The sequence below is a fragment of the Carica papaya genome, chromosome 5, assembly GCF_054855325.1.
Source record: "Carica papaya isolate Zhongbai chromosome 5, ASM5485532v1, whole genome shotgun sequence".
NCBI lineage: Eukaryota > Viridiplantae > Streptophyta > Magnoliopsida > Brassicales > Caricaceae > Carica > Carica papaya.
In genome coordinates, this window is record NC_142313.1 from 44,418,018 (window position 1) to 44,446,007 (window position 27,990).

Sequence of the window (27,990 nt, forward strand, 5' to 3'; positions counted from 1 at the left end):
CTTATTTACCATCACTAAAGTTAAATTTCTTGATGATAGAAGTTCAAGTTTTTTTCTCTAAGGTGAAAGTTGAGAAGTATTACATCTAAATTTACATCTAATATGAGAAGTATTTTAAACTTATATCTAATATGAGAATTATTATCTATTCAATGCAAAATGAGTAACTACGGCACAGTTATTGGTGGTTATTGTGAATTTAAACCAGCTTGGAGAGATTTGTTTAAGAAAGAGAGAGAGAGAGAGAGAGAGAGAGAGAGAGAGATTCCAAGAACCGGTGAAGTTCACAACATGTGTTTTTTTCCTCGAGAAATCGGTCTAATGAGAACACGAGCAACCAGTCTCCTTATGACTGCCGGTGGCCAATTTATAACTGCGCTCCCATGTGTCGGTAGTTGCTGCTAGTGCATGAGGGACATGACGCGGATTTTTCTCCCTCTTGTCTCCTTTAATCTGCTTCAGTGCATGCTTAAGTGCAGGCACCAAAGCCTCCATGCACTCAGCGACAGCGTTTGGATTACCAGGCATATTAATAATCTGGATAAGAAAAATACGATTCACATATAGAGTAAAATGTAATTAGCGGATTTTGTTTTCTTTCTTTATAATAAAAAAAAAAAAGGAAGCGGAGGATATTTAAATTAACCAAATTTTCTGTTCTAAACCTCCATCAATTACTATTTTCATCCAATTCTGTCAAATTGACCCATTAATCAGATGAGTTAGATGTTGCACTTGTTTAAAACTTTAGATAATGTCAACCGCATCTGACACGGGACTTCAATGATCTCACTAACTAATACTTGCTTTTGAAAAGATACATATATACGCGTAACATATAACAATGAGAAATATCTTATGTTTACCAAAATATTCACTATTAACTTACAAAAAAGAATGCCAAGTTAGAGTAACGTAGTAGTCTTACCAATGTCATCCCTCTTATTCCCGCTGCAGCACGTGATAGCATAGCAAATGGTGTTACCTGGTTTTAGAAGCAAAAGGAAGGACGTGAAGCTATAAATAAGTATCAAAACACAAGCATTTTCAGGCCCATATGCATCTGACTTAATGGGTTAGGCCGCGAGCAATAGCATGCGTATATGGGTGCATTTGTGAACAATTGACAAAACATACAATTTCAGGGGGAAAAAAAAAGTGGAAGACTCATTTAGTGCTCAGGTTCTTTCGTTCTGCATAAAGCAGAACTGGCAGACGCATTATAACCTCCAACTCTAGATCTTCATGCCTTCTTCTCAGCCCATAAAAAGAGAAAAAGATAAAAGCTGCATTTGTTTTCAGATATTAGAAGTAAAACAGGCATCAGGTGTTTATTTGGAGAAACACCTTAAGGGCGATTACTTAGCATGCTACTTTTACATGACCATTTGGCCTAGCATTTACCATAGGACAAACAATCAGAACAGTGACAGTTAAACAATCAAATTACAAGGAAATGGATGATACTGATGATACCTTTAAGCTCTCTTGCATCATAACAAAGAGAAGACCAGGTGCTTCTTTCTCAATCAATTGTTTTGTTGCTTCAGGTGTTACATCTCTTGGAGTGAAGCCAGTGCCGCCTTGATTTTACAAAAATCTCAAAATATGAGGGGAAATCAAGAGAAAGAAAAAGCAAAGCATCTATATTCACTCACTATAATGGCCAGGTTAGATGAAGGTAAGAACCTTACCGAGGGTAAGGATGAGATCCATCTTGTCAACGTCACTCCATCTTTGCAAAACATCTTTAATTTTTCCAATATCATCAGGGACAGCAGCTGTAGCAAATACCTTTGCCCCTCCTATCTTTTCTGATAAGGAATTCACAACAGAAACTGCTCTAGGACCACTACAAGTTCAAGAAAGATCTACAGATTTTAGGAGTTGTGGACCAAAAAAAAAAAACCAAGATTAAGACTATTAGGATATAAATAATAGACAGGATAATTTCCTAGTAACTTACTTTTTTGGGGATAATTAGTTACATTATTATTTAGTATGACATCGAAGTCAAAGATCTTGGATTTTGGTTATCCGATTTCTGCTAAAACTTAAATTTCAAAAAGGTATAAGAGATTTCTGCTATCCACAATTTAACTAGGTGGGTTTTAGCATAAAGGGAATTACTAGAATATAAATAATAGAACAAGTAGAGTCCTATCAGCTTAATAGATTGAGCCATGACCAATCAGCTACACACCACCACAATGTAGTAAGGGGAATGAGGCTAATGTGTTTCTTCCCTACACTATTACCCTTCTACACCCAGATTTCATCTCTCGTTGAAACATCCATCACCCAAGTGATATCCATAAGTCAATAAGTAAGGTCACAATTTCTATACAAACGGACACCATAGAAGAGTATGATTACATGACTCCGCCTCCCTTTTGCATGAAAAAAACCCACTTAACAACATTCTTCCCTCTTGATCAAGTTGTCAAGAGTAAGAATACACTCCCCGACCTGCCTCCAAGCAAAGAAAGCAACTCTAAGTGGGGCATTAATCTACCCAATTTATCGACAAGAAAAGCTAATATCCAGGGCATCTCTTTTAATCAAATGGTTGTAAAAAGACCTAATCTAGAAGGATCCTCTATCATTGAGTTTCCAAATTGGTTGATCATTATTTCCATTGACTCTAAAAATAGTAAAGTTTTGGAGGAGGGTCTCATAATCCCTAACTTCTCAATCATTGAGATTTCTCATAACTTCCACGTTCCACTCCTCTTCCCCCCAAATGTCACCATAAGACTCATGAATCGAAATATTCTTGTGTTGTGCAATAGCATAGATTTGGGTGAACTGTTCTCTCAGTAACCCCCCTTTCAACCAGGCATCATGCTAAAAGTTAATCTTGTCCCTAATGCCCGCCCTTCAACTGATACAATCATGAATTTGTTCTTGCACATGCATATTTTTTTTTTCACATCCCTTTCCCATGGAGTGTCGTCGAGAACATGGTATACCAACCTTTATCCATGGTCCAAATTTCACCTCTATCATCCTTCATCAAAGGCTACCATTTTCTTTCATGAATCTCCAAAGTCACTTCCCTAAAAAGTCACATTCACTTCCCTTAAAGATCTCACACTCAAACCTCCTTGATTCATAGGCTTGTTAACCCAAAACTATAGAGAGACTACAAGAGATCACTTTGTTGTGAATGGAAGGGAACTGTCTTCCTAAAATTGATGGAACTCCATTAGGGTAAAAAACGAGTCTTGCTTCCTTTTTTTAGGAGGATGCTTGGATTGATAATGTCCCTTTGGATATTTCTTTCCTTCATCTGTACTTTTTTGAAATAAAAAGTATCATATTATTCAATCATCGGCACCAAGAGGCGTCAACCTATGTACAAAATATGTACATGTCAATTAAAAAATCAATAAAATCATCAAAATCCTCCATTAAATAAAGATGATGACCCAATGATAAAAAATCAGGATCTGAAATCATCTAGTTTTAAACCTATCAAAGTCATCTTCTATCCCCTCAAAAGTTCTCTTTTTTTTTCTCTTTCTGCACTATCCAAAAAATAACAAGAGGAATGAGACTAATACATTTCTTCCCTCCATTAATACCATTCCAGGCCCAAATCTCTTCCTTCACTGAACCAACCATCATCCAACTGATATCTAATAACCCATAAGTAGACAAGTAGACACCCCAAAAGGATGTGATTACACAACTCCGTCTCTCTTTTACATAAAAAACACATATTTACCAATATTTTTCCCCTCTTAATCAGCTTGTCAATAGTAAGGATATATCATCAAACTATTTCCCACACGAAGAAAGAAACTCTGAGTGGAGTTTTAACCTTTCAGATTTGTCGGAAAGGAAAATGGGTGCCCATGACCATTTTTAATCAGATAATTATAGAAAGACGTGACCAAGAAAGACACACTAGCATTGAGTTTCTTGATTGATTGATTGATTGTTGTTCTCATTGATTGTAGCCGTAGAAAGTGTTTGGAGTAGAGTCACATAGTTATTTACTTCCTAATTATTGAGATTTCTCATGACTTCCATATGCCACTCTCCTTCTCTCTTGGTGGCTCTATACGACTCATAGATCGAAATATTCTTGTATCGACAATAGTGTAGATCTAGAAAACTATTTTTTGAGTGACCTCCCTCTTAACCAAGTATCATGCCAAAAACTAATCGTGTCCCCGGTGACAACCCTCCAACTGATATAATCCTAAAAATTATTCTTGCCCGTGAATAACTTTTTTCACATCCCCTTTCCATGGGTCTAACCGATAGTTTGGTATATCACCCTCTTATCCACGGTCCCAAACTTTGCCTCAATTACCCTCTATCAAATACTACCATTTTCATTCATGAATCTCCAAAGTCACTTCTCCTGTAAGGTATTCACCTCCACAAAAGATCTCAAACCCAAAACTTTCTGGCACATAGGCTTTTTAACTCCATTCCGCACCTACCAGGTGATACTTCTCCCTATCTGCTGAATCACCACTTCTCGCTCATCTGTAATCTGTCCCAAGGTCATAATATTGCCATTTCACTTTTTTTTTTTACTGTCTTACAGTTAATTGCTCATGGAATTTTTCTTTAGAAATCTTAATGATCTTGAAGCCAATGATATGATTTCTTTGATTCACCTCCTCAAATCAGTAGTCATTTCTTTGATTCACCTCCTCAATTCAGTTGTCATTTCTTCATAGATTTTGGTCTTTGAATTCTTCAGCCTTTTTACTTGCAAGTCCTCTTTTACCTTCCTACTTCATTATCACTCCAGTTGTAATGATGTTTTTTCTAAGATTTTCTAGAAGGTCTTTACTTCCTCCAAGGTTATGGCTCTTGTTTGAGCTCCAGTTTTGTGAGGTTTAATACTAACTATTTGCTTTAACCTCACATGATGAATCATGCTCTCTTCCCTCTAGGATGTATGATATGTACTCTAATGCGGCAGAATCTCATAGTCACCTGTTTCTACATTATGATTTGCCCTCGGTTCGGGGTTTAGTCTTTCTTGGGCTTCTCCTCCTCGTGTTAGTAAGAGAAAAGAGGTAAAGGCTATATGGCGTATGGTTATTTTTGTTAGTTTGTGATGACTTGGTTGGAGAGGGATGTCAGACTTCTTAGATCATTCTCCCCTTTCTCGATCACTTGGCATAAGTTCTCTTTTCTGGTGTCTTTGGGTTAAGGTGCAAGGACAGTTTAAAGATCTTTATCTATCTTGTAGAGATTGTTCAACTGAATCTATTCAGTTTTGTCATTTTTCTCTATTTTCTTTTTCTTTTTGGAGGATACCAAATCTTCCCTTGTTCTATATCTTTCCCTTTCTCTCCAAAATTATTTCCTTTTCTATTTAGAGAGAAAGACTATAATATAGATAATTTATCAAGTTTTTTCCTATCAATGTAAGTTTTTTTTAAAAAAAAGACTACAGTGTAGATAATAGATCAATTGCTTAAGACAAGATAAAAATTCTAGAAAAAGAAAAAATATATACAAACTGAAAGCATGTCCTCTCTCACTAATTTGATTCCTGTCCATAGGGACAAAAAGTCAGAACCTAAAGTAGAGTCCCTGATATTTAGATACTATCTCGAGCTATTTCCAAAACAATGTTGCAAAGCATTCAGCACTTCCCAGATCTAACTTTGACAGGAAGCAACATCAACTTTGCTTGCTTCTTTTGGCATCAACTAAGTGACCTTTTTGAAACCATGATTCATAAAGGTGTATCTAGATGCTTTTTTCACTTGAGAACCTGATTCATTATTACTTAGCAAAGGACATCATCAGAACCATAATCCAAAAGTCTATGCTACCTCAAGGACATTCATACTACCACTACTGCATCCATCAGTAATCATTTTAAAAAAATGAATCAAAAAGGTGTCTCAGGATGCAGTTAGCTTAAAAATTGTCCCTATATTTTCATTTCTAATAAAGATAAGTATTCTAAATCACTGGAAAATTACATAACCACAAAAATTTTTGTTCGTTCTATTCATAGGTAAACAGGCATGAACATACTGAAGAAAACCATGTCAATAGGATCCAGCAGACAAACTTCTCTCCCGTTAGCAAGCCTTTCTGGAAATGATGATGAACAAATTATAGAAGAATGAATTTTAAATCCCAACAATACCATTAGTACCTAAAGAAAAAAAGTTGACAACAGATGGACAGAAAATCAACAATCCACAATAAAAAGTGCTAGCAAATCAAACTACTTCCCTGTATCAATTTCTTTCTATCATTGGCTGAAATTGTTAGATCCCAAAAGAAGGCAACCAAGTAGTATTTAAATTAATATGATTTAGCTTAATATTTGAGGACTTGGGCACTTCAGCTTTAGCTTTCTAAACTCGAATTTCTATAATTATATTCTAAAATAATTACTCAACCTAAAGAACATACAGAAAAATAAAAGAAAAAGAAGTTTAGAGACTTTTAGAAACCAACATAAAAATAAAGATGCGAGTTCCCTAGAGTTAGAAAATTCAGAACAGCAACTGAACATCACAAGCTTATCCATATGTTCATCAAATGGAAGCATATTGAGGAATTTGCAATTGTTTCTTGTTAGAAAAAAAAAAAAAGAAATAGTTCTTTGGGATAGCTGAAATGAATATACTTAAAATTTATCCAGAGAAATAAATAAATAAACATACTTTAAACAATATGGTGCTTCAAGTTAAAGCAGGTAAGCTCTCATTTACAAGAAGTAGTTATCCGTTTAAATAAAATGTTGATTGTTAAAAATAAGCTGATATTTTTTTTTTTTTTTAAATACATAAGCTGCTACATTTCATAAGAAAATTAAAAAAATTACTAAAAATATTTTTTTATTACTTTATTTCATGTACCGTTGAGTTAAGAGGATGTAAAAGAATAAATTATGTCAATCTATTAGATTAAAAAATAAGAACCTAAAAATTTAAGATTAAAGTGTTTACTTTCCACCACCATAAAATTATTTTTAAACACCTAATAAGCATCCTGCTCTTTTATGTTGTGGATGTGAAGATGAAGTAGAGTGCTTTAAACTACTTATAAGCACCAAGGAACCTCAACCACCCTTGAAAAGTACTATTTACTACCGTACCTTCTATCAGGCCCAGCCCCTGAGGCAACAGTATCACTCACTGTAAGGATTGCTACTCTAACTTCAGGAGCCCAAGATCCATCCACATTTACTTCAGCAGATGACCTTCCTTGCAAAAGTACAGTGGGATCTGATGATGTGGCACTCTCACTTGCAACCGTGCTGCTTATATCAGATATTAAGAGAGCTGATACAGATGATCCTGCAGAAATTACATTGCCTGTTGCTGGCAACTCCAACAAAGCATTAGCCAACCTCATAGTTAAAAGTCGGCTGCTCCTCTGTAGCCCAGTGCTCTCAGCAACAAAGCTGATAACCATTAGAAAAGAATCTGATATTAAAACTAATGTGGGGTCACCAAAATGAACTAAGAATTTAATGATATAATTGAAAGGAATTAACATCCAATAGATTCTAGGAGGTCATTCAAAACCCTATGCTCAAAGTACTGTGATCACAAAACTAAAAAGACAATGCCTCCTAAAAGAAAACACTCACCCAGGGTTGCCTGATCCATTATTGACCTTCCATCTAATAACAGCAGAATGAAACTCTGGTCTAACTGAATCTGTCCTTATTGACTGCTGAAGACGAGCTTGCACTCTGCATAATGAACAGAAAAGAAAGAGGATCATCGTCAAAATGAACAATTTCACTCTGTTTCCATTTTAAGGAATGGATGAATCCCAAATTAAGCAGGTAAGAAGAGTATCGTTCCGGAAATTCCAGTAACCTCAAAAGTTGGGGATTTGCCCATCCACCAAGCTTGCGAATAGTAGGGACTACGAAGAGATGAAAACAAACTAGACAGCTCACAGGATTTCCTGGTAACCCAAATGCAAGGATTTTATTTACCAGCATACTTTCTGCTGTTTCTGAATTTATTGTTGCAAAAGTCAAAGGTTTCCCTGGTTTCATGCAGACCTGAAGCAACAAAAAACCCAAGGTAAAATTGCTTCTCTACTCAATGAAGCTGAAAACATAAAATCTACTACCAAAACTGAATCATAATAAGTATCTTCTAGGCTTAACTTATCAAACTATGCATGTATACCACAATCTATGACTCTACATTTGCGTGCTTATTCACCTTCTTGAAATGTACTATCCCTCTCTTTTCAAGTAATGGCTTGACAAAATCCCTATCTCCCATGGAAACACCTCCAGAAGTTAAAAGAATATTAACTCCAGTTGAAACAGCACTGTCTAGCATTCTTTCAAGATCTTCTTTATCATCTCTCACAATACCAAGGTCAAGAACCTCGCACTGCTGTTGCATTGCTGCTGCTAGTATCATTGCACGGTTAGAGTCCCTGATCTGCCAGAGAGCTAAATCAGCCCAATTATCAGTTAACTGTATCAAACTTCATGATGACACATAACAATTATCAGTTAACCGTACAGATTAAAGAAAAACATTGTTGTCACTTCAATGTTTCAACCATTAACCATTTAAATATTTGGCTTTTATCATGATTTCCACAATTACTTAAACAACATTTCCTGTTAATAATGATTCTAAAGATCTTCAAGATCCCATCTGTATGCCTGCACTAAAAGTGGTACTTCCTCAAGGTAAGGATTTTGAAAGAAAAATTATATCCTGAAGGAAAAGGAAAACTCCCACCAAAATCCACTTATTTGGATTCTAATTTTGTACTAATGCTGCAAAAAACTACGCACACAGTAATACTCTAATGCAGCTGGTACCTGGCCACGATTTAGACACCCTGTTGTTGGCTCCACAAGTTCGTCTCCGGTAGATAGCACAGCAATTTTTGGTGTAGGATACACCTGAAAAAAGCACTTATTTTAGTACTGGAAAATGTACCAAGAGCTAATGGAAACTGTTTTTATACCTTCACTGACATTACACCAGCAGTAGCTAGAAGGCCAATTTCTGAAGCGCCTACTCTTTCTCCAGATTTTACTACAGTGGCATCTTTCTCAATATCGCATCCCTGCAAAGTGGTATTTGTACACAGAAGAGGATAACAACCATAAGGATCATAGAGGAGACAACTATAGACTGTGCATAATATAGACAATATGCCATAGCATGACTAGCTGGCATTTCTTATTAGTTAAGCTAGAGAATATGGCATCTGAAGTTTGTTTAATTTCACCCTAGAAAGAAACTTAATATAATTCTTTTGCCACAGGTATCAGGAGCTTGTGTTCATGTGACTATTTGCAAGCAACATAACAAAAATGCAAGAGTCATAGATGATGCAAAAGTGAAGACCAAAATCCAGTCCAGAAAATGATCTAGAACCACAAATAACATATGTGGATTCTAAAAGAATCCATTCAAATAGTATGCAGAATAGCTTTTGCATTGACTGTCATAGCTTTGAAATACCACAGTAGCTACAAATCTATCAAGATGAAAGGAATTGGAATGTGCACAGTAACAACTGGCCTGGTAAGAGCACGGCAAAAATAGTTTTCACAAGTTTTACAATATTACTGCTTTAAGAGACTAAGATGTATTCCACAAAGAAATATGAGAGAGCAATGAAATCATACCACTGGACGGATATCAACACCTTTGCTAGTTTGCACCAATATTCTTACTAGCTTAGTTTTGCCTGAAGCATCTACAATTTCTTCAGTGTCCTCAACTTGAACAACTGAATCAGCACCATCGGGGATGGGTCCTAAGAAATTATGGCCAAAATGAAAGAAAGGTCAACTAAGCAAACTGTTTAAGAAAATGCAAAAAAATTTCATTTTCCTAAAGCTTACATATAAGCATCCAATATTTCAATAGCAACACAGAAGGTTCTCAAGAAAAAAAAACATGGAAAAGATTCCCTTCTTATTCTGGAGTGTCAGTTAAAACACCAATTCTGGCTGGAACATATCAAGCAGACTTCTTACTCGTCATCGTTCAATCTGATAAAGTTTCTTTTCCTTTTTTAAGCTCATTGAAAGGTTAGAAGTTCAAAATGCCAAACATACAGGTAAATTTCCATCTACAAATTGTTGAATATCCAAATTTGCAACCCCCCCCCCCCCCCCAAAAAAAAAAAAAAAAACCTTAATGTAGCTCCAGTTCTACAGATTACACAGTGAAATAATTTAAAATCCCTGAACCACCTCAACAATCCCAACTACTATATAAAAGAGACCAGCACTTCTTATCCTAAAAAGGTTCTAATAAATCAATCCTTGGAAGCCTAAATATGAAATACTAAGTGAATGAACTAACCTCCAGTTGTTACATATGCAACAGTTCCTGAAGTCACAGTTACACCAAGTCCATCATTTCCAGCTCTTGATTCTGTAATTACAGGGTATTCACCAGGCCCATCTGAAGCAATAACTGCATAACCATCCTACAGAAAATGCCATGATTAAACAAAGCCATGAATTAAGCATTCACGAAAAATTAAATTTTTTTAGCTTGTATTTGCAGAAACACACTAAATTCTTGGAGACCTAGAATCACAGTGTAAACACTAAGAACTCTAGCGGCAAGTAAATACATATACACCAATTTGATATACGCAAATACAATCATAAAATTCTCAAACACAAACACAAAAAAACAGAACGCAACATTTACCCCTTCAGTCACCCATTCATTTACTACATAAACATCAATACGGAAGCAACAACAGGTGATTGCTCGATCAAAATTACTAATACTAATGCAACAATGAAACAGAAAAACGAAGGGGCAAAAGTGAAATCAAAGTTCTGGAATACTTTAATTGAAGCCGGATAAGGAGGAAGAGGATCAGGTGCACGAACATCTTCCGCCAAAACCTTCCCTAGAGCTTCGTGCAATGGAACAGTCACAGGCGGCAATCTTTGAGCCACAGTAAGTACTGTCCGCAGAGCCTCCTCAGGCGACATCAGTGGTTCCTCGGCGGCCGCACAACCGGTTTCCACCATTTTCAACCAGGTGGAGCGATGAGATTGAGAATTGTGAGGATACTGTCGGAAGAAAACTAGAAATGAGTCTGATCAGAACTTGCTTGGACAGAAAGCACAAGCACAAGAATACAAATCACTGATTAAATTACAGAATTTTTTTATTATTATTAAAAATGTAAATAAATTTTATGTTTACGAAAAATAAAAATTATTATGATTAAATTATAGAAAAATTATTAAATGTAAAAATTAGAATAAATGTTAAATTTCAATAACTAATTTAATAATTTATTATTTATAATATTATATTTATTAAATATAAAGATCTAGAACTTTATATTTATAATGGTATAAATACTTGTAAATTTATGTATTATTTATAATATTCCATATTGGTTCGTGTACTTTTTTCGGTTGAAATATATCGATAAAGTTTTAAAATTGATTTATATTAACCCTCCAAAATTAACGTCGATAGTGTTATATCGACGTGATAAATAGTTTATTTACGTAAACATAACGTGTAAAATAAAAAATTCTCAACACAATAGATTAGAGTATGTTGTGCCGATAAAAGAAAATGTCAATAAAATTGAGCTTTTGAAATTAAGTATGTCACTTTTTAAAACAAATTGACGGATTATTTAATATATATGTATATATGTATTGTCATCGAAATCGTTCTGATAACTGATGTAAGTTTCCATCGTACTATTAAATTTATTTGAAAAAAACTATCATAGTTTATAACTTATTTCTTCTGATCATCGATCGGTTAAAATGCAAATAAATATTTATTGATGATTAATATATAAAATTTTTTAGTATATAGGGTTTATCCTAATTAAAAGACTATAATCGATATATATATATATATAATATTTGTTTTTATCTAAAAATATCATGACTCATCAAAACGAAATTCAATTTGATTACTGCAATCTAACTAAAAAACTAATAACTGAATTATTTAAATATAGTTACTACTAACTTACAATACAGTATAAAATAATAAAGTTTATATTATTAATAAAATTTTTTAGCCTATAATGTTTACCTCAATTAAAATAATATAATCGTTATATATATAATATTGTTTTCGTCCAAAAAAAATTATGACTCGTTAAAACAAAATTTAATTTGATTACTGTAATCCAACTAATTAACTAATAACTAAATTATTATAAGTCGGATACTACTAACTTATAATACAATATAAAACAATAAATTTTATATTATTAATAAAAATGTTTAGCATATAAAATTTACCCAAATTAAAAAAATATAATTGTTATATATGTAATATTGTGTTCACCCAAAAAAATAATGACTCGGTAAAACGAAGTTCAATTTAATTATTGCAATCCAATTAATAAACTAATAACCAAATTATTATAAGTCGTATACTACTAATTTATAATACAGAATAAAATAATAAGTTATATATTATAAATAATTTTTTTTAACATATAGTGTTTGTCAAATTAAAAAAATATAATCATTATATATATAATGTTGTTTTCACTCGAAAAAATAATGACTCATTAAAATGAAGTTTAATTTAATTACTGTAATCTAATTAATAAACTAATAACTAAATTATTATAAGTCATATACCATTAACTTATAATATAGTATAAAACAATAAATTTTATATTATTAATAAAAAATTTTAGTGTATAAAGTTTACCTAAATTAAAAAAATATAATCGTTATATATATAATATTGTATTCACCCAAAAAAATTATGACTCATTAAAACGAAGTTCAATTTAATTATTGCAATCCAATTAATAAACTAATAATTAAATTATTACAGATCATATATTCTAACTTATAATACAAAATAAAATAACAAGTTATATATTATCAATAAAATTTTTTAACATATAGTGTTTGTCAAATTAAAAAAAATATAATCGTCATATATATAATGTAATTTTCACTCGAAAAAATAATGACTCATTAAAATAAAGTTTAATTTAATTAATAAATTAATAACTAAATTATTACAAGTCGGATACCATTAACTTATAATATAGTATAAAATAATAAATTTTATATTATTAATAAAATTTGTTAACATATAATGTTTATCCAAATTAAAAAAAAAATATAATCGTTATATATATAATATTATGTTCACCCAAAAAAATAATGACTCGTTAAAATGAAGTTCAATTTAATTATTACAATCCAGTTAATAAACTAATAACCAAATTATTATAAGCCATATACTACTACCTTATAATGCATAATAAAATAATAAGTTATATATTATTAATAAATTTATTTAACATATAGTGTTTGCCAAATTAAAAAAATATAATCATTATATATATAATGTTGTTTTCACTTAAAAAAAATAATGACTCATTAAAATAAAGTTTAATTTAATTACTGTAATCCAATTGATAAACTAATAACTAAATTATTACAAGTCGGATACTATTAACTTATAATATACTATAAAATAATAAATTTTATATTATTAATAAAAAATTTTAGAGTATAAAATTTACCTAAATTAAAAAAATATAATTGTTATATATATAATATTGTATTCACAAAAAAAAATCATGACTCATTAAAACGAACTTCAATTTAATTATTGCAATCCAATTAATAAACTAATAATCAAATTATTACAAGTCGTATATTACTAACTTATAATACATAATAAAATAACAAGTTATATATTATCAATAAATTTTTTTAACATATAGTGTTTATCAAATTAAAAAAAATATAATCGCCATATATATAATGTAGTTTTCACTCGAAAAAATAATGACTCATTAAAACGAAGTTTAATTTAATTACTGTAATTTAATTAATAAATTAATAACTAAATTATTACAAGTTGGATACCATTAACTTATAATATAGTATAAAACAATAAATTTTATATTATTAATAAAATTTATAGCATATAAAGTTTACTCAAATTAAAAAAATATAATCGATTATATATATAATATTGTGTTCACCCAAAAAAGTAATGACTCGCTAAAACGAAGTTCAATTTAATTATTGCAATCCAATTAATAAACTAATAACTAAATTATTATAAACCGTATATTACTAACTTATAATACATAATAGAATAATAAGTTATATATTATCAATTTTTTTTAACATATAGTATTTACCAAATTAAAAAAATATAATTGTTATATATATAACATTGTTTTCACTCGAAAAAATAATGACTCATTAAAACGAAGTTTAATTTAATTACTATAATCTAATTAATAAACTAATAACTATATTACTATAAGTCGGATACCATTAACTTATAATACAGTATAAAACAATAAATTTTATATTATTAATAAAAATTTTTAGCATATAAAGTTTATCCAAATTAAAAAATATAACCATTATATATATAATATTTTGTTCAACCAAAAAAAATAATGATTCATTAAGATGAAGTTCAATTTAATTATTGCAATCCAATTAATAAACTAATAACCAAATTATCACAACTCGTATACTACTAACTTATAATACATAATAAAATAACAAATTATATATTATTAATAAAATTTTGTAACATATAGTGTTTGTCAAATTTAAAAAATATAATTATCATATATATATATAATTGTCAAAAAAATAATAACTCATTAAAACGAAATTTAATTTATTTACTGTAGTCCAATTAATAAACTAATAACTAAATTATTATAAGTCGGATATTATTAACTTATAATATAGTATAAAACAATAAATTTTATATTATTAATAAAATTTTGTAGTATATAATGTTTACCCATAATATAATTGTTATATATATAGTGTTGTTTTCACCCGAAAAAATTATGATTCGTTAAAACGAAATTCAATTTAATTACTACAATCCAACAAAAAAACTAATAATTAAATTATTTAAAAACAGTTATTACTAACTTACAATACAATATAAAACAACAAAATTTATATTATCAATAAAATATTTTAACATATAATGTTTACCCTAATTAAAAAATATAATTATTATATATATAATGTTGTTTTCGCCCGAAAAAATTATGACTCGCTAAAACGAAATTCAATTTAATTACTGCAATCAAACTAATAAACTAATACATATATTGTCGTTAAAGTTTCAATTCATAATACTTAAGCAAAGTGTAAAGCTATTAAACATTCGGTTACCGTGTCGGTGATAGGTATATATAATCCGAACTTTTTTAGATAAAATTAATTAATTATTTTATTATTTTAAAATATTGGACCGAAAGTATTATTGGGCTGAAATTATTTAACGGTAAAAAAATTCAATTACTTTTCGGCCCATCACCATATAAAATAAATAAATAAATAAATAAATAAATAAATTAGGTCTGCTTATAACCCTAGAGCTATAAATATCCCAATTTTTTTTTTTCACTTATCCGTGAAACGGCTGCCAGATTTCAACATACGATAGACGAAACCCTAAGTCATTCACTCCCACTGCGCCCTAGCCGCAGGAGCAGAACCCTCCTTCCTCCCCATTGTATAAATCCTTCAAGGTAAAATACCTCTTACTCCATGCTCGTTACTGTTTGATCTACTTCGCACTCGATCTATTTTGCGAAACTTTTAGGTCCGTTGTTCGTACACTTCGAATCGGTTTGGTCTGTATTTGTCTGGTAAACTGACTGGTTTGTTTTGAAAGAGAAATTCGGGTTTGTTCGTGCTTGAATCCGTGGATATCCGGTGAAAGGATGTTGTTTCGAGATTTTGAGTGTCTGGAGTTTGCTATGTGCGTTGTTGCTGAAGCTGTGGTTTCATGTCTCGATACGTGATACTCCTTTGCTACTGATTTAATGTGTTAGATTACTTTTTGTTTATGGACTTGGGTTAATGATTAGGTTTAAAGTGTTTATTTATTTTTTGGACTATTGTTTTCGATTTTTTTAATATGTTCGTCTTAGTTGTGGCTATGAATAGATATTTCAAGTGCATTAAAAATGGTTCATAACTGTCTGGTTCTCAGATTTATGTGGGCATCTTTGAAATTTTCTTCCATCTTGTTACAGCTGCATAATAGACAAATATAGACTTGTTTTAGCTGTTGTTTGTTACTAATTTTGATGGTTTCTGTACTTGCTATTAGTTTTCCTAATACGTGTGGTAATCTTTCCTATCTTGGATTCAGTGTTCAGGGTGCTTGGATAAGTGAATTGCTGGAAACCTAAGTTCATTATCTCTAAAATTTTGTCCATCAATTTTATGCATTGAGCTTTTGTTTCATTCGTACACAGGTTGATAGATAGTCATCTCTTGGCTGTTTGACAGTTTTGACTGATTAAAATGTGGCCCCATAACTATTTTCTGACACTATGGTGTTGTACCAAATTTTTGCTGTTTATTTTGGCTTCTTCCTTCCCTAGAAAATAATTTATGGCTTATGCCAATCTGCAGTATGTTATGAGCTGGGTAATTTGTCACTAATCCGTATGGCTGTTTTCTTGTTTGCAGATGAATAGGGAGAAGCTTATGAAAATGGCAAATTCCGTCCGCACTGGCGGAAAGGGTACCATGAGGAGGTCTGAATCTTTGTTTGATGAGCTGAAAATATTTTCCTCTGAAATTAGCAGAAAGTTCAGTTGCAAGTGTCAGAAGAACTCTTAGATTATGTTTTTTTGTAATTGGCTTAAATATTGGTCGTTTGTTCTTTATGTGCTTGCTTTTTGTCCTTTTCACCTCAAGGCTCTGGATGCTATCAAGTTTGATTGTTTTATATCTATGATAGAGAAGTTCATTTTTCTATGTTTTATATCTATCATTTGGTTTTCTGCCTATACATGATATATATTCTTTATTTATAGAAAGAAGAAGGCTGTCCACAAGACAACAACTACAGATGATAAAAGGCTTCAGAGTACCCTCAAGAGAATAGGAGTGAATGCCATACCTGCAATTGAAGAAGTCAACATATTTAAGGATGATGTAGTTATTCAGTTCATAAACCCTAAAGGTATAGAGGATGTGATAATTAATTAGCTCCTTCACATTTACCTCCTTTTGGTTCAGGTGGTCATTCTTACCCTATTTTTTTTTATCATGTTACAGTGCAAGCTTCTATTGCTGCCAACACATGGGTTGTTAGTGGTTCTCCCCAAACTAAGAGTAAGTCCCTTATTTGATTCTCGAGATTTTTCTGTGTTAATGGAATTTGCCATTTCTATGCTGCCATCCCACTGTTCTACAAACCCCATCAAGAAAATTAGGTGTATTATGGTAATTAAGAAGTTTGATCAGTTTGTTTATTTGGGAATTGATGAGATTTTTATTGATTCTCCTCTCCACAGAGTTGCAAGATATCCTTCCTCAAATTATCAGCCATTTGGGTATGCAGATACAATGCTCTCTCTCTTAAAAATATTTGCAATCTTTTATATGGTTTCTAATCAGATTGTACCATTACAGGACCAGACAACTTGGACAACTTAAAGAAGTTGGCAGAGCAGTTCCAGAAGCAGGCTCCTGCTGCTGGAGCTGGTGCTACAGCAGGACAAGAGGATGATGACGACGACGACGTCCCTGATCTTGTGGGCAATTTTGAGGCTGTAGCCGAGGAGGGACAAGCAACTCAAGCTGCCCCATCTTAAAAGACCTGCAAGGCAACCTTTGTGCTATTCTACATATTTTCAATGTTGAGATTTAACTTGTTTCCAAATTTAGGTCTTTCATCATGTCTTTATCTAATGCATGTGACACACTTGCTAGTCTGTTACTTTATTGGCTTGCTTCTTTCTTTTTCTGGCTCTCTCTGAAAACAACAATGCTTCATCCAAAAGTTTTGATTGCTTATCCATACAACTCCAAGCTTCCCAAAGGTGCTCTTAGAGCATTTGAAAGCAATTAACTTGTCATTCTCTCGGTGCTGAGATTGGCGCCAATTGCCATAGCACTGTTTCGGTGTAATTTTAGAAGCCTAGTTGGGCGCGCCCATATCTTCCAAATCATTGGTAGTGGAACCATCATAAAATTTTGATATGGGTAATGTATTTCAACCATAATTGTAAGCATTAGCTTTTTTAGATGCTAAATTTTGAGATTGAACGAAATGGGTTTTAAAAATTATATTTTCAGTATAATGGTGTCTATAATCAAGTTTGATTATACAGTCAGGCCTTTGTTATTTGCACATTCTGATCCTGTTGTACTGTCTTAAATTTTCACACCTGATTTCAACAGAGGAATCATTAAGCTCTAATTTTGAAGGGTAGAACCTAAGTGAGTAACGAATATCGGGTTTTTAACTAACCTTGGGAAAGAGTAAATTTTAATAAGTATATTATATATTTGAAGAAAATTTACGTTTCTTAACACTTAATAGAATCCCGCAAATAGATAGAGAGTTACGAATTTATCAAACGAATCGTATTCTTTGGTATATGTCAGGAGTCCATTAATGAGAAGGGACGGGCGGAAAGCTTGAACCCAATTCCTAAAGTGATGAATATAAGCGCAATTGAAATTCTTGGAGAGTTATACATTTGTGTATTGATATAATCATTCACTATTTCTGAAGCTCAATCTCTTTTCCGAATGAATCAAGAGAAACCATGAAGCAAAATAGAACAACCGTACATCTTTCTTGGTATATCCAGATAATAGGTAGGAGAGACCAAATGTTCTCGAAATCGGACCAAAAATTTTATATCAATTTCTTGAATTCCAACTTACACTGTATAATAAACTCAAATTGTTAGTAATTAGTATTTCATTAAAAGATTATTTTGTTATTAACTGTGATATTATGAATATGTAAATGTCACTTAATTATTGAGTATATACATATAATTAAAATGGGTATAACTCACATTGTATATAAACTTATAAATTACCCACTATAAGCAACTGCAATCATATATATTTCCTTTCCAACTCCATTAGACTTTTGATTTTGTCGATTCAAGCTAACTTACTTACTTAGATTTTCTCTTTGTTTTCTTACCTAGAGATTCTTCATATACATACATATATATATATAGAGAGAGAGAAAAAAATAAAATGATACTAAACCATACAACACAAAAGGTGTAAGTTTTGGACTTAAAAATTTTTGTACTGTGCTTGGACCATAATAAAACTATTATTAAAACGACTTCATTCTCCGTCGTTTTGAAGGAAGCCGGAAACTAAAAACAAATGTGATGATTACTATGCAAGGAGACTCGAGCATTAATTGTAACACTACTTGATACAAACCGAGAAAGAAATAAACAGCCGGCTCCGTCTGAATTTGTTCATACGTAATAGTGTATATATACATATACATATATATATATACACACACACAAATACATACACGTACATATATATATATATATTCAACTACTTGCCTTAAAGTTATCGCCTGGGCAGATTCTATATAAACAACAGTTACACACACTTACATGGACGTACAAGCTGCAGGCATAATCAAGATGAAGCTCCATGCTGCAACAACATTTCTGCCATGGCTGCTGTTGCTCGTTACCTCTGCAACGCTTAGTTTTGGTGCCAGCGAGGGCCGCAGCCGCCATGGTGTCAATCAGGGAGAAAGCCTGGGAAGGTGATACATACAGAATAATTAAGTGTTATCTTAATATTATTATATATTCTTTAGAATTTATAAGTAAAGGTTATTGTGAAATTTAAAAATATTTTTTAATACGCTCCGATAATTAAAAATAATTTTTTTAAAAAATAAAAATTTATATTTACTAATCGATACATCAATCGTAATAGAATATAATACAACTATTGTATTAAAACGATTGAATTTTTTAACTATTAAATTAAGTAATGGTTTGTCATTAATTCTTTGTTCTCCGAAGGTGGTTGGAGACAAGAAGAAAGACAACGACCCAAAATCTATCGGAAAAACTTATAGGTGGTGGTAATTCATGGGAAGAATCGGAGACGATGATGAAGATTGATCCTTACATCGAAGTTCAACCGGGATCCATGGCCTCCGACAAGATCACCGTGTTACCGGGGCAGCCGGTGAGTGGAGTAGATTTTGATCATTATGCAGGGTATGTTACTGTGGATGACAAAGCTGGAAAAGCACTTTTCTACTACTTCGCTGAGTCCCCAAACAACTCTTCCACTAACCCTTTGGTCTTATGGCTCAATGGAGGTACCTACACATATTACACTATATTTATCCATTGCTTCTCAACTTATGCACTTGTTAATTATTACATAAAAGGGTCACAAATACTTTGATTCTTGATGGGTAATGTAGGACCCGGATGTTCTTCATTTGGGTACGGAGCGATGACTGAATTGGGACCGTTTCGAGTAAATAGCGACGGAAAAACTCTTTTCCGAAACAAATATGCATGGAACAATGGTAAAATCGATAATTTAATTACTCGGAATGAATTTTACAACTTCTTCAAAAGATTTATCTTGTCGTTATTTTTGTTTCGACTGATGTAATTTTATTACGTAATAAAATGCAGTGGCAAATGTGATATTCTTGGAATCACCGGCAGGAGTAGGGTTTTCTTATTCAAATACATCATCGGTTTATAATCAGACAGGCGATGCAAGCACCGCAAATGATGCTTACATTTTTCTTATCAACTGGCTTGAGAGATTTCCACAGTACAAGTCCAGAGATTTCTATATAACTGGAGAGAGTTATGCCGGCCACTATGTACCACAATTGGCCTATACTATACTTCTCAACAATAAAAATGCCAATCAAACTCTCATCAATCTCAAAGGCATTGCGGTATATCTATATATTCTCTCCTCCAACCGGTATATATATTACTATTATATTACATTATAGTATCAAAAAAAGTATAACCCATTTATAAAATATTTATAGTTATGTTAGATTATGAACGATATACCTAAAATTCTTCACCTTGTAAACGTCGTGACTCGAAAATAAAGATGTAAAATAATGTAACCATTTGTCCCTAAGTTTCGAGAGATCACTCTCAACACCCTCAAAAACTTTTCTATTACTCTTTTTTTACACCTTCCCCCCAACCCGAAGACTATATCTACCTTCTCCTTCACCAAACCCGTAGTAACCGAGTTAATCCCTAACAAATTATACACAATTGATCAAAGATTATACACTACACGACACCATAAAAGCATATAATTATATGACTCGGTCATTTTCTTACAAAAATAACCCGGTTATGATTTGAAATTCTCAAAACCATACACCATTGATCAAAGATTATACACCACGTAAAAATATATAATTACAAGATTCGGTCGTTTTCTTACAAAAATAACCTAGTTATGATTTGAAATTCTTCAATTTGAGATATTATAGTTTTTAACAACTCACTATTTCGTAATTCATTCAAACTCACATTTTGTAACATGAAAAAACTACATTAAAAAACTTCGAATCACAAGGTATCAAAGTGAAATTTGTACCAATAATTATACAACAAATTAATGTTCTCTAAAAAAATCTAGTACTTGGGTGATGTTTTTATTCTAATTGAATTAATAGTTTGTATATATATATATATATGTCTGTGTTTATATATATATATGTATGTATGATATGCTAATTTGTGGAAAGTTAATGAGCAGATTGGGAATGCATGGATTGATGACACCACAAGTTTACTAGGAGTATATGATTATATATGGAGTCATGCTTTGAATTCAGATGAAACACACAGAGGCATCTTGTTGAACTGTGATTTTCTCACTTGGAACATTTCTGACAAATGCTTTCAGTTCTTATACCAGTCTGATATAGAGGAAGGCAATATTGATTATTACAATATATATGCTCCTCTATGTCTTTCATCCCCCTCTAATTCCTCTTCACCCGGATCTGTAAGTATATACACATATATATATGTATATACACACATATACTATGCTCTAATTCATATATATATACACACACACACACATATATATATATATAATTAACCTCTTCTGGAGGTGATTAATCAGGTTGATAACTTTGATCCATGCTCCCCGGACTATGTATACAACTACCTGAATACTGCAGAGGTGCAGAAAGCTTTGCATGCAAAAAGCACATATTGGACATTTTGCAGGTACATATATATATATATATATATACCTTTTGCAGGTATATATATACATATATATATATTACACAGAAGTTTCCAAGTTAATTATAGAAGAAACAAAAGATAAGATAGAAAGATTTAACAAAAAAATTGATTTTTTGGGTGTAATTTTGCAGACGCTTTTATTGGAATGATAGTCCAACAACCATCCTCCCCATTATCAAGTATCTTATGGCAAACAATATCAGAGTCTGGGTATACAGGTAATTTAACTATAAATCATATATATATATATGTGTGTGTGTGTGTACTTATATATAATTTGGGTATATAGAATTAATAACGTGTAATTATCATTGCAGTGGTGATACAGATTCTGTCGTACCAGTTACTTCGTCTAGATACTCCATAAATACTCTCAACCTTCCCATAAAGGCTGCTTGGCGCCCCTGGTACACCAGCCAAGAGGTTTGTAATTATATATATATACCATAACGCTATAATTAAATACTTTTTTTACATTATATTTAGTTTAATTTTCTTATGTTTTTATTTAATTTTATTTTATATAATTAAAATTTAAATTGAAAAAAACAGGTTGGTGGATACGTTGTGGATTATGAAGGACTAACTTTTGTAACAGTGAGAGGAGCAGGTCATGAGGTTCCAAGTTACCAACCTGAGCGATCCCTCACTATGATATCTTCCTTTCTTCTTGGCATTCTCCCTCCTGCTAAATGAACATCTCTTGACAGGAGGATTTTAGCTACCTTCTTTAATTTTCATCCTAATTAAGTTTTTTGGTTCCAAATAATGCTTTGAACAATGTTTTTGTTATATTTAATTTGTTAATCACTGAATTTAATGTGAAATGATGATAAAGAATAACGGGTTTTGAACCAAGCGATCATCTATGTTCTCGTTCAAGTTAGAGATTTCAATTTTGACATTTGCCTAGTACAAGAATCACATATATTACATTTTGAGCTGGTTTTGACCCACGATCATCTATGTTTGCGTTGAAGTTTAGAGATCTCAACTTCGACATTACCTAGCATAAGAATCATATATATTACATCTGAGCTAATTTTAACCCAATGATCATCTGTGTTTTTGTTTAAGTTAGAGATCTCAATTTCAACATTTGCCTAGTAAAGGATCATATATATATATATATATATCACATTTTGAGCTGGTTTCAACCAAGTGATTATTTATGTTCTTGTTCAAATTAGAATTCTCTCAATTTTGACATTTGCCTAACGCAAGATCATACGTATTATATTCTGCTCAAAAGGAATAAGTGATAAGAAAATGCAAATGTTTTGCTTACTTACCTTCCCATTGAAAAGGTTATGTGGACTGAAGCCAATCCCTCTTCAGAACTTTTCTACTGCCAGGGGGGGCCTAGTGAAAACAATAAAAATCCCATTATTGAAGTTTCCATTCACTTCCATCCACATTCAATTTCACCTAATTACACTTTGATGACTTGAACAATATATACAAATTACTCACTTGTATGCATAATATTACCCATTGACTTATATAACGTATATACAGTCGCCAACGCACACTTTCTACCCGTTCTTTTATAATGACAATCCACAAACAGTCATGCCTTGCCTTCCCTAAACTGAAATGGATAATATATACGAATCAAGTTTACTTGTATGCATAATGTCATCCATTTACTTCATATAACATATATGGAACTACCAATGCAAACTTTCTACCTGTTCTTTTATAATAACGATCCACAAACAGTCATACCTTCGCTTCCTTAGATCGAGATGGACAAGCCCGCCTGCCCCCATACCTACCTAGTAACAACAGAATTACGTAGTGGCATGCACAAATAGCAGCTGAGCTTACTGCTACTCTACATATCTCGAGCAGAAAAGAGAAAGAACAAGAGACTGCATACATAACCTTCAAACTATCAAGTGAAGCATGATATAGTAAGGGTTATGTCACTTCAGTAGAAGTGTAACAAATCATAAGCAAGTAAATAAAATACACTAGAACAAGGCTACCACCACTATCAACCGGATTCAGTTAGGAAAAATATACTCAGATATTGAGAAACAAGAAATCACCAAAATTATAGTTTATTGAGTTAGATACCTGCAGGGTGAAGCACTGGTTCCAACTTTGTTGTGGCATCAACCAGTTATAATATGTACGACTTTAATATCCACCAGTTCCCAAACATAAAATTAATCACTGTAGATCAGTTCCCAAAGAAAAAATTCTAGCAGAAATGTGGTCCAAAATTGTCAGCCCGCCTCGGTATTTATGACCAAAAACAACAATCCAATAGAAAAAAAAATGCCGATTCTATTATTCTAGTTAAAAGTCTAGAAAACTGCTACTCTATTATTCTACTAATAGTAACACTATTAACACATAAAACTCTGGATCAACTAAATACCACTTATTGAAAGAGTAAACATATTTGCTGCAAAGAAAGACCAATGGTTCAAAACCAGTAAAACTAGAGGGAATTATAAGGAAAGACCAAACTATTCCAAGAGCTGGTTATGAATTTCCTTCATAAAAAATTACTAGGACATATTGTACAAACAAGAAACAAGTCAGTGAAAGAATTCTCTTTGTTTGTTCTCAAGAGCAGTTTAAAACAGCAGATGAAACAAAAATTACTGATAATCGTAAAACTGTTATCAAACTTAAATATCCTTTTCAACTGAAGGAATTACATTACCTATAGGTTATGTGACACACTGAATATATTTCTTACTCACTGGCTATTTAATTCACTTTTCCCAGCCGATGATCGGCGGACATCAAACTTCTCTACAGACTCCAACAGAGAGCGGTTGTCTCATTCCTGATCCTCTTATCAACAACTACATGTGCCCAAGCCCATAGATTTTACTGTATATTCTAAAACTTAAATTATAGATTTTGATGTAGTTATTTTATTCAGTTAAAGCGATTGATACTAAGGCGCGAAACGGGACCCCAATATATGCAATAACTTTCCCCCAAATGTATCCAATAATTGAATGAAGTTTTCCCCAGAAGATGGGACCCCAGGGCATGAGGATAAAATCATCAGTAAGATTTTCATAGCAATAAATTATTGAAGGAAAAATTTAAACCCCAATAAGCAATGGTTTTTCCCAGAAGAGGCTTGCGAGACCAGGTTCTATTGCATGTGAGTTGTTGCAAACTGAAAATAGAGAGAAATTGACAAATTGTGATGGCCTTGCTCCTCTCCGTGTGCTCCATTTTTTCTGTTTTAGATTTTTGGGCATCCCAAGGAATTTCCGAGTGGCTACTTACACTTTTCTACTTCATCGCCCAACACGCTCAACTAATAAAGCACCTCATCAACATAATAATAATACTATATCATTAGGAAGTGTTATACATGAATGTTAATTAGAGAATCTGTTAAAATCTGTTGATTCTAACCTCAAAACCAAATAGTATTAAAAAGAATTGTTCAACAATTATATAAACCTTAGCAATATGAGATTACATCCTTTTAACAAAATCAAAATTCTTTTTCATCTTACCTCTGATTTTCATCTTAAACTTTCGATTGTTCTTTGTGACTTGTACTTGAGACTCACTGACAGCAGAGTCCAAAAGGTGAATCTCCTCCTGCTTCCTTACTGGCTTAAAAACACTAGTTATTGATGGATCTAGCACATTACTTGAACAACAAAGAGTAACCCCAAGGGACATTGCCTCATCCCACAATTCTCTACCCTTTTCGAACTCCCCTGCCATACACAGCTTTGGTATTAATACATCATAAACTGGTCCATAGCCACCTAATGAGTTTCTCTTCATCCGCTCAAACAACTCAAGAGCCACATTCACCCTCTCAACTCCACATAGGATACCAATCAAATCATAGTAAAACTTACAATCAGGAACCAGTCTGTTCTCAATCATTTCATCCACCATTTTGTTGCCTTTACCGAACCTCTCTGTCAAATACAAGACTTTCACAACAAGATAATAGCTCATCCAATCCGGAGTACAGCCTGACTTTTTCATCAGTTCAATAACTCGAACTGATTCCTTAACTCTTCTTGTAGTCACTAAATAATTAAGCAATACATTGTAAGTAATGGAGGTGGGTGCAATCTTATACGACCTCATTTCCATCATCACATTCAAAGCTTCAGGAACAAGGCCTGATGGATTTCGTTTAAGGTTTTTCTTACAAAGGCACCTAAGAAATGCGTTGTAGCAAAATAAATCTGGCATGACATCCATTGACTTCATCTCTTGGATGACTTTTCGTGCTTCCTTCACATTCACCAGCTCACACCAACCGTAAAGAAGACTTCTGTAAATACACCGCTCAGCACCAGAAATCTTATCTTTGTGGTGCCAAACAACTCCTGCTGCTCTCTTAGCATGTCCTTTGGCGCAAAGAGCACTGACAATGGCAGTCACTGTGAAACTATCTTGTGGGCAGTTGAACTTGTCCAAATTCTTGAAAATACCCAATGCCTCGTCTTCTCTCCCCAGTTTAACCAAAGTCTCGGCTACAAGACTGAAAGTATGAGTCTCCATTACTCGACCTTCCTTCCTAAGATCAGATATCAATATCTGCATAGCTGTATGGTCTTTCTTTTCAGCCAACACTCGTATTGCATGGTTGAAATCCTTGTCCTCCAAACTGGAATCTAAAATCTTTTGCGACCACAGGAAAAACCTCAATATTCTCCTTGTGGGCGCTTCATGTTTACAAGAATCAACTACTTGCGTAACAAAAGATGATGATAAAGAAACAGAACTTTGATTTAGGCTCGACTCCAGATCGTCTAGGCCACCAACCGAGGTGGAAACAATGTTAGACACCTCTTGCAACATAGATGAACTTCGATGAGGCTGCACTGAGAAGCAAGGAGAAGGTAGCATATACTTTGGTTTCAGAGTATTGATGGTTATCGGCAAAATGCCATGCCATTTTGATCTCAGAAAGATATGCATCTTCTTTGAGTAAATTCATCGAACAGGTTATCTATATCACTGTTCTGCTTGACAATTCACGATTGAGGGGGAGCATACCATCATTGCAAAATGATGAAAGTCTAAAGTTATAATGCCCTAACATCTTTGCTACTTTGCTGATGAGCCACAAGACACCAAGACTTGACTGGCAAGAGAAGTGATTTTACCAGGAGATACTTCCAACCTCCTGTTTGATTAATGTTCCAATTCTCATTAATGCTTTAAGTCACTCCTAATTTTAGAAAATAACTACAAATCAAAATTTAGCTTAAATTAGATTTCGGAATCATGGATTTATGACACCATTCAGGAGCAAAACTCAATTGAAAATTAAACATATTTTACCTCCAAATATAGAAGATGAATTTCCAAACGATGGTTTATATTCATAAGAACATATTTGATAAGATGACAGAACATATACTCAAAAGCCTATAACCATATCCACATTACGGACATTCTGGAATCAAAATCATACGCAGCCTAAAAAGGAACTCCACTCGTCTCCTCTACGTTCCTCAGTTAAATCAACTTCAGAAGCAAAAAATCACCATACCAATTCACATCTCTCTCTCTCTCTCTCTCTAATAATTTGGTAATTACTAATAGCACAAGATGTAAGACATAAGAAACAAGCTCCAAGCTCGACTAATTAGAAACACACAAGTATTGGCCAAGAAAATAAAAATTAAAGACCACACGAACCACTTAGCAGGCTGAGATGAGCGATCGGAACGTTAAAGAGGCCACCGATAGATAGATGAGAAGGAGAGGAAATGCTTCGCGGATAGCTGTGAGCTGCGGAAAGAAGGTCAACAATGGCGTCTTCAAGCGGAAAAGACCGGTGGTAGTGTGGGAGATCAAGCGCCGATTGGCAATCACCGGTGCGGGCGAAGGTACTATGAGCTTTGTGGTGAACGGTGAGAGTGTCGAGAGGATGGAGTAGTTAGCCAGTAATGAGTTTTGAGCTCGAGGTTACAGGTT

The 27,990-nt window shown here is 32.8% G+C and overlaps 4 protein-coding genes across 18 annotated transcripts; 2 read left to right on the plus strand and 2 right to left on the minus strand.

The window, feature by feature from the left end:
• Nucleotides 1–103: 103 nt before the first annotated feature.
• Nucleotides 104–11,100, minus strand: B73 (molybdopterin biosynthesis CNX1 protein / molybdenum cofactor biosynthesis enzyme CNX1 (CNX1)). The gene is made up of 13 exons (XM_088219209.1): nucleotides 10,811–11,100; nucleotides 10,311–10,437; nucleotides 9,626–9,756; nucleotides 8,956–9,057; nucleotides 8,807–8,890; nucleotides 8,187–8,414; nucleotides 7,830–8,020; nucleotides 7,595–7,699; nucleotides 7,097–7,405; nucleotides 1,695–1,852; nucleotides 1,477–1,583; nucleotides 929–985; nucleotides 104–537 (listed from the first exon to the last, which is right to left on the minus strand). The coding sequence occupies exons 1-13, from the start codon at nucleotides 10,997–10,999 to the stop codon at nucleotides 319–321; spliced, it is 2,007 nt and encodes a 668-aa protein (XP_088075335.1). The 5' UTR covers nucleotides 11,000–11,100; the 3' UTR covers nucleotides 104–318.
• Nucleotides 11,101–15,350: 4,250 nt separating this feature from the next.
• Nucleotides 15,351–17,719, plus strand: LOC110810659 (basic transcription factor 3-like). The gene is made up of 6 exons (XM_022036894.2): nucleotides 15,351–15,504; nucleotides 16,457–16,524; nucleotides 16,807–16,955; nucleotides 17,051–17,107; nucleotides 17,290–17,328; nucleotides 17,408–17,719. Exons 2-6 carry the CDS (start codon nucleotides 16,457–16,459, stop codon nucleotides 17,587–17,589), a joined length of 495 nt encoding a protein of 164 aa, XP_021892586.1. The 5' UTR covers nucleotides 15,351–15,504; the 3' UTR covers nucleotides 17,590–17,719.
• A 1,407-nt stretch (nucleotides 17,720–19,126) lies between these two features.
• Nucleotides 19,127–27,987, minus strand: LOC110810656 (Pentatricopeptide repeat (PPR) superfamily protein). 15 transcript variants are annotated; one of them, XR_015818902.1, is made up of 6 exons: nucleotides 25,551–27,987; nucleotides 23,779–23,824; nucleotides 23,524–23,641; nucleotides 23,343–23,412; nucleotides 19,916–20,115; nucleotides 19,127–19,533 (listed from the first exon to the last, which is right to left on the minus strand). XR_015818902.1 is itself a non-coding variant. In XM_022036886.2 (6 exons), exons 2-5 carry the CDS (start codon nucleotides 26,983–26,985, stop codon nucleotides 23,359–23,361), a joined length of 1,653 nt encoding a protein of 550 aa, XP_021892578.2. In that variant the 5' UTR covers nucleotides 26,986–27,193; nucleotides 27,712–27,987; the 3' UTR covers nucleotides 19,127–19,533; nucleotides 23,343–23,358. The 15 variants fall into 15 exon arrangements, 8 of the variants coding, with proteins under 8 accessions (XP_021892578.2, XP_021892575.2, XP_021892574.2 ...); XM_022036886.2 differs by lacking the exon at nucleotides 19,916–20,115 and having other exon boundaries at nucleotides 25,551–27,193; nucleotides 27,712–27,987; XM_022036883.2 differs by lacking the exon at nucleotides 19,916–20,115 and having other exon boundaries at nucleotides 25,551–27,255; nucleotides 27,712–27,987.
• Nucleotides 19,414–22,902, plus strand: LOC110810658 (serine carboxypeptidase 1-like). The gene is made up of 9 exons (XM_022036893.2): nucleotides 19,414–19,541; nucleotides 19,807–20,111; nucleotides 20,220–20,327; nucleotides 20,440–20,714; nucleotides 21,548–21,799; nucleotides 21,923–22,029; nucleotides 22,182–22,268; nucleotides 22,368–22,473; nucleotides 22,603–22,902. Exons 1-9 carry the CDS (start codon nucleotides 19,414–19,416, stop codon nucleotides 22,744–22,746), a joined length of 1,512 nt encoding a protein of 503 aa, XP_021892585.2. The 3' UTR covers nucleotides 22,747–22,902.
• Nucleotides 27,988–27,990: the final 3 nt, after the last annotated feature.

What these genes read in the sequence shown, in the direction of transcription:
- B73 (XM_088219209.1), bottom strand. Translation starts at nt 10,999, where the DNA reads ATGGTGGAAACCGGTTGTGCGGCCGCCGAGGAACCACTGATGTCGCCT. An exon ending in CTGGTGTAATGTCAGTGAAG is followed by an intron (nt 8,891 to 8,955) that starts GTATAAAAACAG and finishes TGCTTTTTTCAG; the next exon opens with GTGTATCCTACACCAAAAAT. An exon ending in GCAAATCCCCAACTTTTGAG is followed by an intron (nt 7,700 to 7,829) that starts GTTACTGGAATT and finishes TTCATTATGCAG; the next exon opens with AGTGCAAGCTCGTCTTCAGC.
- LOC110810656 (XM_022036886.2), bottom strand. Translation starts at nt 26,985, where the DNA reads ATGCATATCTTTCTGAGATCAAAATGGCATGGCATTTTGCCGATAACC. An exon ending in CTCGATCTAAGGAAGCGAAG is followed by an intron (nt 23,642 to 23,778) that starts GTATGACTGTTT and finishes TATCCATTTCAG; the next exon opens with TTTAGGGAAGGCAAGGCATG. An exon ending in GGGTAATATTATGCATACAA is followed by an intron (nt 23,413 to 23,523) that starts GTGAGTAATTTG and finishes TGTTTTCACTAG; the next exon opens with GCCCCCCCTGGCAGTAGAAA.
- LOC110810658 (XM_022036893.2), top strand. Translation starts at nt 19,414, where the DNA reads ATGAAGCTCCATGCTGCAACAACATTTCTGCCATGGCTGCTGTTGCTC. An exon ending in CAAATATGCATGGAACAATG is followed by an intron (nt 20,328 to 20,439) that starts GTAAAATCGATA and finishes AATAAAATGCAG; the next exon opens with TGGCAAATGTGATATTCTTG. An exon ending in TCAATCTCAAAGGCATTGCG is followed by an intron (nt 20,715 to 21,547) that starts GTATATCTATAT and finishes GTTAATGAGCAG; the next exon opens with ATTGGGAATGCATGGATTGA.
- LOC110810659 (XM_022036894.2), top strand. Translation starts at nt 16,457, where the DNA reads ATGAATAGGGAGAAGCTTATGAAAATGGCAAATTCCGTCCGCACTGGC. An exon ending in TCAGTTCATAAACCCTAAAG is followed by an intron (nt 16,956 to 17,050) that starts GTATAGAGGATG and finishes ATCATGTTACAG; the next exon opens with TGCAAGCTTCTATTGCTGCC. An exon ending in TGGTTCTCCCCAAACTAAGA is followed by an intron (nt 17,108 to 17,289) that starts GTAAGTCCCTTA and finishes TCCTCTCCACAG; the next exon opens with AGTTGCAAGATATCCTTCCT.